This window comes from Gorilla gorilla, chromosome 18 (genome assembly GCF_029281585.2).
Source record: "Gorilla gorilla gorilla isolate KB3781 chromosome 18, NHGRI_mGorGor1-v2.1_pri, whole genome shotgun sequence".
Taxonomy (NCBI): domain Eukaryota; kingdom Metazoa; phylum Chordata; class Mammalia; order Primates; family Hominidae; genus Gorilla; species Gorilla gorilla.
The window spans coordinates 96697913-96714277 of record NC_073242.2 but is presented as its reverse complement, the minus strand read 5'-3'; the positions used below and the strand labels follow the sequence as shown (position 1 = coordinate 96714277).

Below are 16365 nucleotides of genomic sequence, written 5' to 3'. Positions count from 1 at the left end.
CAAAAATTAGCCGGGCATGGTGGCTCGTGCCTGTAGTCCCAGCTACTCGGGAGGCTGAGGCAGGAGAATCACTGGAACCTGGGAAGCGGAGGTTGCAGTGAGCCGAGATGGAGCCACTGCACTCCAGCCTGGGTGACACAGTGAGACTCCATTTCAAAACAAACAAACAAACAAACAAACAAATAAACAAACAAACTCTAGCAGCTGAGCCCTACCCCAGGAGTTTGTGATTCATTATGTTGGGGCAGAGCCAGACTTAACATCCTCCCAGGTTCCTACCTTAGGCTGATGCTGTTGGTGTGGGCGCCACATTTTGGGGGATAAGCATGCTTAGACACACGTGGAACAGACTCTTGGTGTCCACTACTGGTATCTGCCTCTGATGTGTCTGGGGCTTTCTGAGCTCACTCTACAAGTTGGTCAGAAGTGCTAGGAATTAACTCTCCCCCAACAACCCTCCAAGGGACTGAGATAGGGTTGCTGTATATCTACTCAACTTCCTCCTGCCTTGGGTGGAACTTCTCTGAGACATGCATTCTGCACTGCAGCCTAGAGTTCCCCACCCACACCCCAGGGGGACCAGGCATCCCTGGTGGGACCCTGCTTATGACCCACTTTATAGTGGCTGTCTTCCCTCCCTGTATTTTTGTACGCTTGTTCTTTGTATCCTCTTTTATTTCCTTATTTATTTTTGAGACAGGGTCTTGCTCTGTCGCCCAGACTGAGTGTAGTGGCATGCTCACGGCTTACGGCAGTCTTTTTTTTTTTTTTTTTTTTGAGATGGAGTCTTGCTCTGTCGCCCAGGCTGGAGTGCAGTGGCGCGATCTCAGCTCACTGTAAGCTCTGCCTCCCGGGTTCAAGCCATTCTCCTGCCTCAGCCTCCTGAGTAGCTGGGACTACAGACACCCGCCACCACACCCAGCTATTTTTTTTGTATTTTTAGCAGAGACAGGGTTTCACCGTGTTAGCCAGGATGGTCTTGATCTCCTGACCTCATGATCCGCCTGCCTCGGCCTCCCAAAGTGCTGGGATTATAGGCTTGACCCACCTCCCCCGGCTGGCTTACTGCAGTCTTGACCTCCTAGGCTTAAGCAATCCTCCCACCTCAGCCTCCCTAATAGCTGGGACTGCAGGTATATGCCACAATGCCAGGTTATTTTTTTTTTTGAGAGAGTCTCGCTCTGTCACCCATGCTGGAGTGGCAGTGGCATGATCTCAGCTCACTGCAACCTCTGCCTCCCAGGTTCAAGTGAGCCTCCTGCCTCAGCCTCCCAAGTAGCTAGGATTACAGGTGCACACCACAACACCTGGATAATTTTTGTATTTTTAGTAGAAATGGGGTTTCATTCACCGTGTTGGCCAGGCTGATCTCAAACTCTGACCTCAAGTGATCCAGCCATGTCAGCCTCCCAGAGTGCTGGGATTATGGGCATGAGCCACTGCGCCCAGCCTAAGTTTTGTATTTTTTATAGACAGGATTTCCCCATGTTGCCCAGGCTGGTTTTGAACTCCTGGGCTCAGGCAATCTGTCCACCCTGGCCTCCCAAAGTGTTGGAATTACAGGCGTGAGCCACCATGCCTGGCTTGTATCCTCTTAATAAACTTCCTGTGCTACAATGTTTGTCTCAAGGTTTTCTGAAGTGGGAACTCAAACTAACACAATGTCTCTGCCTCTTGTTTGTCTATGACTATGGTCAGGTTCATGCCATTGCACTTGATCTTAGCCAAAAGGCCAAGAAACGACAGGTTCATGCCATTGTTCTGGGCCTCCGTTCATTCTTCTGTGAAGTGGAGAGAAGTCCACCAACGTTCTCATTGACTTGCAGTAACAGCACAATGGGTATGAGCATTGCAGAGCAGGGACTCACTGGGGCTCTGCAAGTATGGAGGAGGAAACTCATTTCTTTTTCTTTTTTGACGTAGTTTCTCTCTTGTCACCCAGGCTGGAGTGCAATGGTGTGATCTCAGCTCACTGCAAGCTCTGCCTCCTGGGTTCAAGCGAGTTTCCTGCCTTAGCCTCTCAAGTAGCTGGGATTCCAAGCACATGCCACCACGCCCGGCTAATTTTTGTATTTTTAGTAGAGACGGGGCTTTACCATGTTGGCCAGGCTGGTCTCAAACTCCTGACCTTGAGTGATCTGCCAGCTTTGGCCTCCCAAAGTGCTGGGATTACAGGTGTGAGCCACCGCACCCGGCCTAATAACATTTTTTATTGGGAAAATTTACATGATATAAAATTCACTATTTTAACCATTTTAAAGGGTGCAGTCCAATGGTTTTTGTATATTCACGATGTTATTCAACCATCACCACTACCTATTTGGAGAACATTTGACGTTTTTTAGTTGTTGCAACTAAAGAGGTGTGGTGCTACTGACACCTAGTGGGCAGAGAACAGAACTGCTGTTAAACTTCCCACCAGAAAGAATTGGTGTTGCTGGTAATCCCAACACTTTGGGAGGCAGAGGTGGGAGAATCACTTGAGTCCAGGAGTTCGAGACCGGCCTGGGCAACAAAGTGAGACGCCATCTTTACAAAAAATACAAAAAATTAGCCGGGCGTGGCAACGTGGGCCCGTGGTCCCCGCTACTCGGGAAGCTGAGCTGGGAGGATCACTTGAGCCTGGGAAGGGGAGGTTGCAGTGAGCCATGATTGCACCACTGCACTCCAGCCTGGACAACAGAGCAAGATCCTGCCTCAAAAAAAAAAGAAAAGGAAAATTATCTGCACCAAAATGTTAACAGTAGAGGTTGAGAAACCTTGCTCTACACAATGAAAACACCATCACCACACCAACAGTAATTCAGCAGTATCACCCTGACTTGTTCCAAGAATGCCATTTTACCATGTTTTTTTCTTTTTTTTGAGACGGAATTTTGCTCTTGTTGCCCAGGCTGGAGTGCAATGGTGCAATCTCGGCTCACTGCAACCTCTGCCTCCCGGGTTCAAGCAATTTTCCTGCCTCAGCCTCCTGAGTAGCTGGGTTTACAGGCATATGCCACCACACCCAGCTAATTTTGTATTTTTGGTAGAGATGGGGTTTGTTGGTCAGGCTGGTCTCAAACTCCCGACCTCAGGTGACCCGCCCACCTCAGCCTCCCAAAGTGCTGGGATTACAGGCGTGAGCCACCACGCCCAGCCCATTTTAGCATTCTTATTTTAGTCCAGGAGCCAAGCAAGGTTCATGAATTGGATTTGGTTATGTCTCTCTAGTGTCTTTTAATATAGAAGAGTATCCTCAGCCCCACATTCAGCCTGTTTGTTTTTCATGTCATTGATTTTCTTTTTAGGAGTTTAGGCCAGGCCACTTTTCTAGTATATTCTGGATTTACCTGATTGCTTCTTCAAGATTGGATTCATGGTAAATACTTTTGTCAAGAATACTACTTTGGTGATTTTTGCATCACATCAGGAGGCCCATCATATAAGATTGCTGTGCTATTTATGATGTTGAAACTGGAAGATAACATAGTTCAGAAGACAGAATCCGGTGCAGCCTCCCCCTCCCCTTCTCCTCCAAGTATGGTGTCCAGGCAGCTACTGTAGTTTGCCTACCCTTTCTGAAAAGTAGCGAGCTGGGAGAGGTAGTGCATGCCTGTAGTCTCAGCTACTTAGGAGGCTGAGGTAGGGAGATTACTTGAACCAGGGAGTTCAAGGCTGCTGTGTTATGCACATCAGCCTGGGCTACAGTGAGACTATCTCAAAAAAAAAAAAAAAAAAAAGTAAAAAATAGTGAAAAAGTCAGGGTAGCCTGAGGCAGATAACACTCAGCCAGCAGGAAGTCTTCAGGCCCTCCTCTCTTCTCTTTTTTATTTATTTATTTTTTTTGAGATGGTGTCTTGCTCTGTCGCCCAGGCTGGAGTGCAGTGGTGTAATATTGGCTCACTGCAACCTCTGCCTCCTGGACTCAAGCAATTCTCCTGCCTCAGCCTCCTGAAAAGTTGAGACCATAGGCATGTGCCACCACACTGGCTAATTATTTTGTATTTTTAGTACAGACAGGGTTTCACCACGTTGGCCAGGCTGGTCTCGAACTCCTGACCTCAAGCCATCTGCCCATCTTGGCTTCCTGAAGTGCTGGGATTACAGGCGTGAGCCACTGCACCCAGCCTTCTCTGCTCTTTATTACAGCTGTAAGAGGCCTCACCTTTGGGCCGGGCACAGTTAGGAAGTCCTGATCATGAGGTCAGGGGCTCGAGGCCAGCCTGACCAACATGGTGAAACCCCGTCTCTACTAAAAATACAAAAAAAATTAGCCGGGCGTGGTGATGCACATCTGTAATCCCAGCTACTCAGGAGGCTGAGGCAGGAGGATTGCTTGAATTCAGGAGGGGGAGGTTGCAGCGAGCTGAGATTGTGCTACTGCACTCCAGCCTGGGCAATAGAGGGAGACTCCATCTCAAAAAAAAAAAAAAAAAGGTCTCACCTTCAAAGACGGTTTCCTTTGCCAACACCAGGGAGTAGGCTCCAGCCTGGGTTGCTGAGAGGACATGGGAGGACTCCTGGGACTTCTTCAGCTGTTACTTGGTTCCCAGGAAGAAAAAAAACGAGGACAGAAGTGAGCAGAATCCCTTGAGACTAGAACCAGGAAGCTAAGGGTGTGGGACAGTGAGGGTTGGGGGCTGTGCTGCTGGAAACTTCAGGGCCTGATAGGATTCCTGTCATGAACAACTCTGCAAAAGCCACACTGAAGTTACCCCCTATCTTCCTTCTCTTTAGGAAGTAACTTCCTCTTCTCTCCACCTTTAGGAACCCCGCCTACAGACCGTCTCCTCCAGGAAACCTAGCAGTGCTGCAGGAGGAAGGAACTCTTCACTTCTGGTCTCAAGGCACTTCAGGCTTGAACCACCATGAAGGCAGAAATTCCATCCAGTTACCCTGGAAGTGGGAAACCGACAACCTGCATGGCATTTTTTGAAGCTAGACATGTAAACATCATTTAAAAGTTCTGTTTTCTTGGCTCACGCCTGTAACCCCAGCACTTTGGGAGGCCAAGGCAGGCAGATCATGAGGTCAGGAGATCGAGACCATCCTGGCTAACATGGTGAAACCCTGTCTCTACTAAAAATTCAAAAAATTAGCCGGGTGTGGTGGTGGGCGCCTGTAGAACAGCTACTCGGGAGGCTGAGGCAGGAGAATGGCGTGAACCTGGGAGACAGAGCTTGCAGTGAGCCGAGATCGCACCACTGCACTACAGCCTGGGCGACAGAGTGAGACTCCGTCTCAAAAAAAAAAAAAAAACTTCTGTTTTCTCTCTTTTCTTTAAAAACCTGAAGCTCTTAGCTGGGTGTGGTGGCACATGCCTGTAATCCCAGCTACTCGGGAGACTGAGGCAGGAGAACTGCTTGAACCCAGGAGGTGGAGGTTGCAGTGAGCCAAGATCACGCCATTGCGCTCCAGCCTGGGCAACAGAGCGAGATTCCATCTTAAAAAAAAAAAAGTCTGAAGCTCTGGCAAACCTGGGCCTACATCTCTGCCTGCCATCAATGGCTTCTCCCTTCAGGCCAAACTCACACTCTTCAAACTGTTATTAAAATACCACAGGTTTGGTCTAGGTCATACTGCTCACCACACAGAAAGCCAATCACTGAGACAATTATTGCCAAGGAAGAAGGCTTTAATCGGGTGCTGCAGGTGAGAAGATGGGAGATCGGTCTCAAATCCATCTCCCTGATGGACTAAAATTAGGAGTTTATATAGCAGGGAAGAAATGTAATTGTGTGTGGGAAAACAAATGCAAGGGGTAAGGAAGCAAATCATGATGAATGAGGGCCCTTGAGTCTCATTGTCTGGATGGGATGATTTGGTGGGTTTCAGTTCTTTGATACTTTTTGAGAGGACTGGGGATCCTTTCCTGAGAGGGGAACTCAGATAAAACAAATTTAAGTTTCAAGCTTTAGGATCAGAAGGGTTGATTTCTATGTTTATCCAAAAAAGCTGTCTATGGGACTATTGGGTTGGTTTCAAAACTTCCCCAATATTGAGTCAGAGTGTGGTCATTGTTAATGTTGAAATACAGAACTAATCTTTTGTTTCCGAAAAAAAGTATGACAGGCCGGGCATGGTAGCTCATGGCTGTAATCCTACCACTTTGAGAGGCTGAGGCGGGTGGATCACCTGAAGTCAGGAGTTCAAGACCAGCCTGGCCAACGTGGTGAAACCCTGTCTACACTAAAAATACAAAAATTAGCTGGGTGTGGTGACACACGCCTGTAATCCCAGCTACCTGGGAGGCTGAGGCAGGAGAATTGCTTGAACCCAGGAGGGGTTGCAGTGAGCTGAGACTGTGCCACTGCACTCCACCTGGGCGACAGAGCCAGACTTCATCTCAAAAAAAAAAAAAAAAAAGTATGAAAATAAAAGAGAGGCCAAAGGGCCATGTGCTTCAGGGAAGATGAGAAATGGCATAATTGCGTGTGTGTGTGTGTGTGTGTGTGTGTGTGTGTAATTGAAGAAATATTCTTACGTATTTATTATTCAAAGTCGATCTGTGCTGAAAAATACAACTCCAGGTGTCATTATTTCTGAGCATAGTGACCAGGGGGTCATTACAGACTCCCCAGTATGACTCTCAGCTCTACTGCTTGCAAACTATTGACCTCAGACAAGACTGTGACAATATCCAGATGCCTCTGTAGTTTAAACTTCTCTGGACTGCTCAAATATAGCCCGACTGCTATCTTAGCAAGAAAACACCCTGTACACGTGGCTTTCAAGGCTGTACTAAAGAAAACATGAAATCCCATACCCCAAATTATTCTTTCTGAGAATGTGCCCAAAGTCAATACTAGCCCAAGCCAAAAGCCAAATCTGGCTCCCACGGATAGGTTTCTGGCCCTGACTTTGGCAGATGGTGCTGGCCCATGTAACCTACTCTACCCCAAAGGCCACAGCAGGGGGAAGGCTCTGGAGGTCAGAACTTCTGTGAGAGTCACAGGCTGACCTTGGGGATGCTCACAGCCTGGGAGAGCTCAGCTTAGGTCAAGTGAGGACCATCAGACCCTGTCCAGATCAGAGTAGCTCACTGAATTCTCCAGCCACAGCCTTCAGCAGTAGGTGCCAGCAGGATTTTCAAAACCAGGACCAGGGAATTTGGAGACAAAGGTGACTTTCTCCTATAGGATGCTGAGGGAGGAGAAAAGGAATAAAGCAGTTGGGCAGACAGCTACGGCTAGTCCTTGGTAAAATTCTTTTGAAAAATCAAAGCTACAGGCACAGATAGAGCAGCCTGGGGAAAAATCAAGCTGCAGCTGCACAGATAAGGGAGCAAGGCCCAGGATAGAGGCCTTTGTTCTTTGCATAATCAGCAGGCTCCCAGGAAAATGTTTCCTCCCCTTTTCAGGCATGCAAATGGTGAGCTCTGTGGGAACTTGCACAGGGAGGGGGATGGGGAGACTTACCTAAAACATACCTGCAACTACAGAGACAAGAGAAGCTACATATGCTTTCCTAAAGACATGCCCACAGCTGCACAGTTAACAGTAGTTACACAGATAGGGGAAGTTACACAAATAGCTACAGAGATGAGGGAAGTTTCTTTCTTTCTTTTTCTTTTTTTTTTTTGAGATGGAGTCTCGCTCTGTCACCCAGGCTGGAGTGCAGAGATGCAATCTCGGCTCACTGCAACCCTCCGCCTCCAGGGTTCAAGCAATTCTCCTGCCTCAGCCTCCTGAGTAGCTGGAATTACAGGCACGTGCCACTGTGCCTGGCTAATTTTTGTATTTTTAGTAGAGATGGAGTTTCACCGTGTTGGTCAGGCTGGTCTCGAACTCCTGACCTGACCTTGTGATCCACCCGCCTCGGCCTCCCAAAGTGCTGGGATTACAGGCGGGAGCCACAGCGTCCAGCCAGACACTCCATTATTTTTTGAGCCACTAATAAAGGAAAAGAAAAAATATTTTCATTGAGACATAATATCCAATAAAAAATACAATTTTTTTTTTTTTTTTTTGAGATGGAGTCTTACTCTGTCACCCAGGCTGGAGTGCAGTGGCACGATCTTGGCTGACTGCAACCTCCACCTCCTGGGTTCAAGTGATTCTCCTGCCTGAACCTCCTGAGTAGCTGGGACTACAGGCACACACCACCACATCTGGCTAATTTTTTATTTTTAGTGGAGACGAGGTTTCGCCATATTGGCCAGGCTGGTCTCGAACTCCTGATCTCAGGTGATCTGCCCACTTTGGCCTCCCAAAGTGCTGGGATTACAGGTGTGAGCCACTGCACTTGGCAAAATACACAAGTCTTAAATGTGCAGCTTGATGAAATTTTACATACTTATATACCTGCGTGACCACCACTGAGATCAAGATACAAAACCTTTCCAACACCTCACATGTTTTCCTCATTTCCCTCCTCAGTCAATAATTTCCCACCCTCCCAGAGTTAACTGCCGTTGTGTTTTATCACCGTTTATTATAATTTTGCTTGGGTCTGAATGTCATAGGGCTGGAATCATTCCATCCTCACTCTTCTGCAGCATGCTTCTTTCATTCAACCTTATGTCTGTGCAATTCATTCATGTTGCAGTGTTTAGCAGCAGTTTATTCTCTTGTCATTGCTGTATAGTTGTCAATTATATAAACATACTTTTGTTTGTTTGAGATAGGGTCTCACTCTGTCACCCATGCTGGAGTGCAGTGGTGCAATCTTGGTTCACTGCAACCTCTGCCTCCTGGATTCAAGTGATCCTCCCACCTCAGCCTCTCAAGAAGCTGGGACTACAGGCTTGCGCCACCATGTCTAGCTAATTTTTGTAATTTTTGAAGAGACAGGGTTTTGTCATGTTGCTCAGGCTGGTCTGGAACTCCTGAGCTCAAGTGATCCACTCGTCTCGGCCTTCCAAAGTGCCAGGATTACAGGTGTGAGCCACTGTGCTTGGCCCAATTATATCACTATAATGTTATTATCCATTTTGCTGTTGATGGATATTTGGATTGTTTCCAGTTTTCTTTCTTTTTTTAAATTTTTTATTTTTTTAAGACAAGGTCTCGTGTGCATAATCTGGAATGTAGTAGTGTGATCATGGCTCACTACAGCTTTAACCTCCTGGGATCAAGCGATCCTCCTCACCTCACCCTCTGGAGTCACTGGGACCACTGATGTGCACCACTGTGTCTGGCTATTTTTAAATTTTTTTGTAGAGATGGGGTCTCCGTATGTTACCCAGGCTGGTCTCAAACTCCTGGGCTCAAGATAGTCTCCCACCTCCGCTTCCCAAAGTGGTGGGATTACAGGCATGAGCCACGGCACCAACTTCCTCTATCTTTTTGTTTTATTCCAACCCTCAAAGGATTGGATGATTCTGGAAACACCCTCACAGGCACACCTAGAAATAATATTTAACCAGATATCTGGGCATTCCTGGCCCAGTCAAGTTGACACACAAAATTAACCATCACAGATCCCCTCTAGCTCAGGGCTCAATACACCAGCCCGAGAGAACCCCCATCCATCTTCTCCTCTCCCTGAATGACTGAGGAGACCGTGCCTCTCCAGGCAACCTCTGCCTTAGGAAATCCTACAGATGATTCACAGGAAACACATGGCTGTGCTCTCTGGGGCAGGGGCAATGGGCTGGGTAGGGGTTTCAAAATCAACCCTGATTGACAGAGCCACGGGTGCTTGCAGTTTTTCCCTGCACCCCCCACCCTCTCCCCTGGACAAGGTGGGAACAGGGCCCTTGAAGGGGAGTACACTGCAGGAGGAAAAAGAAGAGAAGGGAAAGGGTTTGAGCACCCCTCTCTGTCCTCATGTGGTCTCTGGAACGAGCATGCACACTCTCCCCTTTCTCCTCCCTGCACAGAGTCCCTGTGTTCCGGGCCCACACCCTCACTTAGGAGGCTCTGCCTCCCCCGGGGTTTCCCAAATCCTCCTCCCAGAACATGCCACATATTTCTGAAGGTCCTTTTGCCAACAAGCATTGTCCTGGGAATATCAGGCTGGTTCCTTACCGTAAAATTACCCACATAGTGAAACTTTTTTTTTTTTGAGATGGAGTCTCACTCTGTTACCAGGCTGGAGTGTTACCAGGCTGGAGTGCAGTGGCACGATCTCAGCTAACTGCAACCTCCGCCTCCTGGGTCCCAGTTCAAGTAAATCTCCTGCCTCAGCCTCCCAAGTAGCTAGGATCATAGGTGCGTGCCACCATGCCCAGCTAATTTTTGTATTTTTAGTAGAGATGGGGCTTCACCATGTTGGCCAGGCTGGTCTTGAACTCCTGACCTCATGATCTGCCCACCTTGGCCTCCCAAAATGCTGGGATTACAGGCGTGAGCCACTGCATCCGGCCATGAAACTTTTTTTTTTTTTTTTGAGACAGAGTCTCGCTCAGTCACCCAGGCTGGAGTGCAGTGGCACGATCTCGGCTCACCGCAAGCTCTGCCTCCTGGGTTCACACCATTCTCCTGCCTCAGCCTCCCAAGTAGCTGTGATTACAGGTGCCCACTACGACGCCCGGCTAAATTTTTTTTTTTTTTTTTTTTTTTTTTTTTTTTTTTTTTTTTAGTAGAGACGGGGTTTTGCTGTGCTAGGCAGGATGGTCTCGATCTCCTGACCTTGTGATCTGCCCACATCGGCCTCCCAAAGTGCTGGGATTACAGGCCTGAGCCACCGCACCTGGCCTTTTTTTTTTTTTTTTTTTTTAATGGAGACTGGGTTTCGCCATGTTGCCCAGGCTGGCCTCGAATTCCTAGGCTCAAGTGATCTGCCTGCCTCAGCCTCCCAAAGTGCTGGGATTATAGGCGTGAGCCACCACCACCATGGCTCACTGCAGCCTCAATCTCCTGGGCCGAAGCTATCCTCCTCCCTGTCTCCTGAGTAGCTGGGACTACAGGTGTGCATCACCACATTCAGCTAATTAAATTTTTTTTTTTGGTAGAGACAGAGTCTCACTATGTTGCCCAGGCTGGTCTTGAACTCCTGGGCTCAAGAAGGTGTGAATCACTACACCTGGTCGTTTTTTTTTTGTTTAGTTTTGTTTTTGTTTTTTGAGACAGCAACTTGCTTTGTCGCCCAGGCTGGAGTGCAGTGGCGCGATCACAGCTCATTGCATTTTGGCAGTGGGTTTTCTTGATATCTCCCCCACTGGACCTGACCGGGGCATGGGCTGCCCTGTGAGTGCCTCAGCCCTCGTCCATCACTGCCCATGGGGCTGATACACCTGTGTGCACACACTCAGGTGAAGACAGCCGCTGCTCGTAGGTGAGGTAAGACACTGAGCACCTGGGTGGGAGGAGATCTTCCACTCCCACTCTGTCCACACCAGACCATGAAGAGCTCTCCGTAGCATGGGTGCTGACCAGGCCCAGCCTGGGTGACAGAGTGAGACCCTGACTCAAAGAAAAAGACATAATGAGGTGTGATTTTAATTTCTTGGATGTCCCAGTATATATAAATGTTGGGAGTATGGATTGCTTCATTTCATTTTAAATAGCATTTTTTTTTTTTAAGATGGAGTCTCACTCTGTCACCCAGGTTGGAGTGCAGTGGTGCGATCTCTGCTCACTGCAGTCTCTGCCTCCTGTGTTACAAGTGATTCTCCTGCCTCAGCCTCCCAGGTAGCTGGGATTACAGGCATGTGCCACCATGCCTGAATAACTTTTGTATTTTTAGTAGAGATAGGGTTTCACCATATTGGCCAGGCTGGTTTGAACTCTTGACCTCCAGTGATCCGCCCACCTTGGCCTCCCAAAATGCTGGGATTACAGGCGTGAGCCACCGTGCCTGGCCACCCTTTATCTTCTTTTCTTTTTGAGACAGGATCTTGCTCTGTCGCTCAGCCTGGAGTGTGGTGATGCAGTCATAGCTCACTGCACTCTTGAATCCCTGTGCTCAAGCCATCCTCCCACCTCAGCCTCTACTACAGGCAGGCACCACTACACCCAGCTATTTTTTTATTTTTTGTAGCAACGGGGTTTCACCATGATACCCAGGCTGGTCTTAAACCCCTGGCCTCGTGATCCTCCCACCTTGGCCTCTCAAAATGCTGGAATTACAGGTGTGAGCCACCATACCTGGCCCCCTTCATCTTTTTTCCACTGCCTTGTGCCAACCCAGTTTGTGCACTGGGGCCTTGCGATCCCCTCAAAGCTGATTCAGCCTGCATTCCTTTCCCAGATGGACAAGTGTGTGATAAACAGCTCTGCAGTGGGGTGACGGAAGGCAGGGGCAGCAGGGTCCTGTATGTCCTGCCATCTCCACAAAAGGGCAGTCCTTACCCCAGCCTTGTGCTGATGAGACCAGGCATAGACAGTCCTGACGACACAGGGCGGAAGGGAGCAGCCATTAGTGCTAATGAGGCAGGCAGCCTGAAAGCTTTGTACTCTGCAGTGGCTCGCCCACCCAGGGAACAGTTCGTTCTGTTTCCTTGGCTTCCAGGAACCCCAGGCAGAAAGGGGTTTGGGGACAGGAGCAGGAGTGGGGGGTCTTGGAGAAACCTGGAGGGAGAAAGGGAGGGGAGGACCAGAAATGCAGTCAGGAGGGCCTAGGATTGGTTAGGTGGGCTTTTCCTTCCCCTTTCCCTCCAAAGAAACCCAGGTTCTGGTTCTGCACCTACCCCTGCCCAACAGTGGCCATTGGCCCATCACCCTCTCCAATGTCCTTGACCCGAATTCTTGGAAGCACAGGAAACAACATGCCACATAGGGGTTGAGTAAGCATCTCTGGGGCCACAAATTAAATTAAGCTTTCAGGGCCGCCTGCCTTGTTATTGCTAATGGTTCCAGCCCTGCTCAGCTCCTAGGTCCCTGTCCTGTGGAAATTTGGGGACCCTGGGCACCCTCTCTTGCTCCCAAATTTTAATTGGCTCCTGGAAACCTCACCCCAAATTGGAGATAGGCACTCCTCTTGTAGAACAAAAGGCTCAGGTTCAGGGAGTGAGGGCCTGAACTGTGCCCCCACCCTCCAGGAAGGGTCCTTCACGGCCTGGCTGCAGGGATCAGTCACGTGTGGCCCTTCATTAGGCCCTGCCATATAAGCCGAGGGCACGGGGTGGCCGGGAACTCTCTAGGCAAGAATCCCGGAGGCAGAGGTGAGTCCTCAGGTTGGGCAGGGACTCCTCCTCTCTGCGGGGTCTCTATCTGGGCACCTAGAGGGGACTCCAAGGATGAGGAGGGACTAAGTGGTGCATCTTTCTGCTGAGCCAGGCCATGCTGACCGCAGCAGTGCTGAGCTGTGCCCTGCTGCTGGCACTGCCTGCCACGCGAGGAGCCCAGATGGGCTTGGCCCCCATGGAGGGCATCAGAAGGCCTGACCAGGCCCTGCTCCCAGAGCTCCCAGGTCAGTGTGAGCAAGGGTGGGACTGGGCGGGGCCTGAATACCCTCTGGCCACAAGTAGTCTCCCCTGGCATAAACCCTCTTTCTCCCTTCCCAAACCCTCCCCTGGGAGGTGGGTGCTTTGTGCATGGGGGTTCCTGCCCTCACATCCTCTGCCCCAGGCCTGGGCCTGCGGGCCCCACTGAAGAAGACAACTGCAGAACAGGCAGAAGAGGATCTGTTGCAGGAGGCTCAGGCCTTGGCAGAGGTAACTGCTCAGGGAAAAGGGTAAGGTGGTGGCCCTTGGGAGGGGGCATTGGGTATTAGCTCCTCTCCCCAGCTCCAAACTCCCTCACCAGCGACAACACTACCGACCACCTCTCCCCATGCTCCACTGCCATCCTGCACAGGTTGGGACAGGTAAGATCCCTGGATCTGTCTTTAGAGGCCTGTGCTGGTTCCCCACCCCTGCAGGTACTAGACCAGCAGGACCGCGAGCCCCGCTCCTCACGTCGCTGCGTAAGGCTGCATGAGTCCTGCCTGGGACAGCAGGTGCCTTGCTGTGACCCGTGTGCCACGTGCTACTGCCGCTTCTTCAATGCCTTCTGCTACTGCCGCAAGCTGGGTACTGCCATGAACCCCTGCAGCCGCACCTAGCTGGCCAACGTCAGGGTCGGGGCTAGGGTAGGGGCAAGGAAACTCGAATAAAGGATGGGACCAACCCCAAGGCTGTGATTATTTCAAACATGGCCGTCACAGGAGGGAGGGTTCATGGAGGGGGTGGGAGTGTCACCAAGCCAAGAAACCACACATACTCTTATCCCAGGGCCTGGGTTACCCTATCATAGGAGGCACATACACGGGCGCTTTTAGGGGTCCTGGTGCCCCTGGGAAAAGTAGAGAAGAGCCGCACTCCAGCTTTCGAAAATCTTGTACAGCAAGTGCGGGGAACGCAGGACGCAGCGTGGCACAGGGGCTATCACTCCTGGCTAACGAATAAGCCTTAGGCTCCAGGGCTTGCTGCTACTTCCACGCAAAGCCTGCCCCTCATCCTGTTACCAGAGGGAAGGCCAGGAGTGTGCGTTGTTCAGGTCCTTAGCGTTTCGAACAAAGAATTGAACAAAACCCAGAAAGTAACAAACGAATGACACACAGGAAGGAAGCAGAAAGCTGGGATTTGTTAAAGCGAGAAAGCACTACGCAGGGTGGGAGTGGGCCTGAGCAAGAGGCTGAAGGGGCTCAGTTACAAAGTTTTCTGGGTTTTAAGTACTCCTTTTGCGGTCCCTGTCCGTTACCCCTTATCTGGATGAAGGGTTTGGTCCATGGCTAATTAATCCATTTATGCCTGAGGTTGCAATCTTTTTGAATTTTTGCAATCAGACCTTGGCCATGACCTTGAGCAGTAGGATATAAATAACTCCCATATGGTTAGCGTTCCAATAATGGAACACAAGGCATAAATGGGGCTAAGGTGAATTGGCGCCCTATGCAGATGAAGGGATGGCCCGTGCTTGGCCCGCGGCCAATCCAAGGCACTCTCCCTTTCAACTGAGACGTGGTGGAAGGGGGAGGGTTGTGGGGACAGTGGCCTTTGATCCTTTGTTACTTGGACATGGGGAGATGGGGTTTTTCTTTTTGGTTTAGCTTTAGTAAGTTCGCCTTAGTTGGCCTCCGGTTCCCTGCCCCCAGACCTTGGTGTTTTCCCTTGATTCAGCTTCAGAATTCAGCATGTATTGGCCTCAAGTTCCCCGCCTCCAGACCCTATTCTCCTACATCAATCGGACCTCAGTTTCCCTCTGGGGAGGAGGCTGGCCCAGCAGTCTGGAAACTTTCCAAGCTTGAGAAGGGCTCGCTCCCTTCTTTACCCCGCCCGCCCTGCAGCGCCAAGTGCAGCAAACCGGGGAAAGCTAGAGAAGTCCCAGTCAAATCCCTGCGGCCACAGGCGCCACCAGGCGGCCGGCCCCAAACGTCCTCTTTTTAGCGCGCAGGCGCCGCAGGGCCATCCCCAGCCCACGCCTGCACCGCGCTTCCGCGCAGCCACCCGGAAGCCGGGCACCGATCAGAGCCACGCCCCCTTATGGTCACGTGAGGCGCTTGCGCGTCACCTGACGCACTTGACAGCCCGCTGAGGACGCAGCGTCAGCTGATCTGGGGAGTCGCGATTCGTGCCGGCCGGTCCTGGTTCTCCGGTCCCGCCGCTCCCGCAGCAGCCATGTCGTTCTTCCCGGAGCTTTACTTTAACGTGGACAATGGCTACTTGGAGGGACTGGTGCGCGGCCTGAAGGCCGGGGTGCTCAGCCAGGCCGACTACCTCAACCTGGTGCAGTGCGAGACGCTAGAGGGTGAGCCGGGGCCGCGAAAGGCGGGGATAGAGGCTGGCCGGGGCCTGAGGGTTCAGAGGTGTAGGCCGGGAAGCCGGAAGGGGGGGTCTTGAAGGGCCTGAGAGGCCTCTCTGGGAATCCTGGGGCTGATAGCGGACGCGCAGGAACGGGATCTACCTCTAGCTGTGGCTCGGCGCGGGCCCAAACTCAAACAAGGCTTTAAGAACCGCAGTTGTTCGCCTCTGCTTGGGCCACCTTTTCTCTCGCTGTGCTCACCCTGCAGTTTGGAAGGAGGGGGTGTTTCGGGGGTAGTTGGTCGGTGCGAGGTGTGGCCATACAAACCTCTTTACCCTGACGTAGCCCGAGAGCTGTCGCGTAGCAACCCTTAGGGAAGCTAAGCGGAAAAGTCCGCCACCTCTTCCCCCTCCCCCCACCAAGACACTAAGGTCTTTGGGATCATCGTGTCTTCGCGTTGGCCTGCGGGGTGAGCCTTCCTGGGGAATTGCTGAGCCAGTTTATCGAGGGTTTTCTCCCAACTCTGAACTGCTGGCTGGGCAGTATCTCCTGAAGGCAATGTTTGGGAGAACAAGGGTGGCCCTTGCAGGTCTGGAAGTTCATATACAAGTATTTGGCCAATTAATCCCACCCCCTCAGCGAGGGGGATGCCTGTTGGGACAGGGTTTCTGAGCACAAGAGTAATGAGAAACCGAGTTCCCCTTTCTTCTCAGCACACAGCTCCAGAGTGGCGTTGACTTCTGAGGCACAGCTCCAACAGATGTACTGAGTTAGA

At 50.7% G+C, this 16365-nt stretch overlaps 2 protein-coding genes and 1 long non-coding RNA gene across 3 annotated transcripts in view; 2 read left to right on the top strand and 1 right to left on the bottom strand.

The window, feature by feature from the left end:
• Positions 1-643: 643 nt before the first annotated feature.
• On the bottom strand, positions 644-15153 carry LOC129527681 (uncharacterized). The gene is made up of 4 exons (XR_008672719.2): positions 15028-15153; positions 12015-12437; positions 4427-4523; positions 644-1875 (listed from the first exon to the last, which is right to left on the bottom strand). It is a non-coding gene; the product is annotated as an uncharacterized lncRNA (long non-coding RNA).
• On the top strand, positions 13149-13966 carry AGRP (agouti related neuropeptide). Its single transcript, XM_004057817.3, has 3 exons — positions 13149-13278; positions 13437-13522; positions 13729-13966. The coding sequence occupies exons 1-3, from the start codon at positions 13149-13151 to the stop codon at positions 13909-13911; spliced, it is 399 nt and encodes a 132-aa protein (XP_004057865.1). The 3' UTR covers positions 13912-13966.
• A 135-nt stretch (positions 15154-15288) lies between the features above and the next one.
• ATP6V0D1 (ATPase H+ transporting V0 subunit d1) overlaps positions 15289-16365 on the top strand; it is a 42939-nt gene continuing 41862 nt past the window's right edge. The window contains exon 1 of the mRNA XM_004057813.4: positions 15289-15596. Within this exon, the coding sequence (XP_004057861.1) occupies positions 15467-15596 (130 nt within the window). The 5' untranslated portion in view covers positions 15289-15466. The remainder of the gene's footprint in view (positions 15597-16365) is intronic.

Bases quoted from the DNA above. Each gene is read 5' to 3' on its own strand.
- AGRP (XM_004057817.3), top strand. From the start codon at position 13,149: ATGCTGACCGCAGCAGTGCTGAGCTGTGCCCTGCTGCTGGCACTGCCT. The intron at 13,279-13,436 runs GTCAGTGTGAGC...CCTCTGCCCCAG, and splicing joins CCTGCTCCCAGAGCTCCCAG to GCCTGGGCCTGCGGGCCCCA. The intron at 13,523-13,728 runs GTAACTGCTCAG...CCACCCCTGCAG, and splicing joins AGGCTCAGGCCTTGGCAGAG to GTACTAGACCAGCAGGACCG.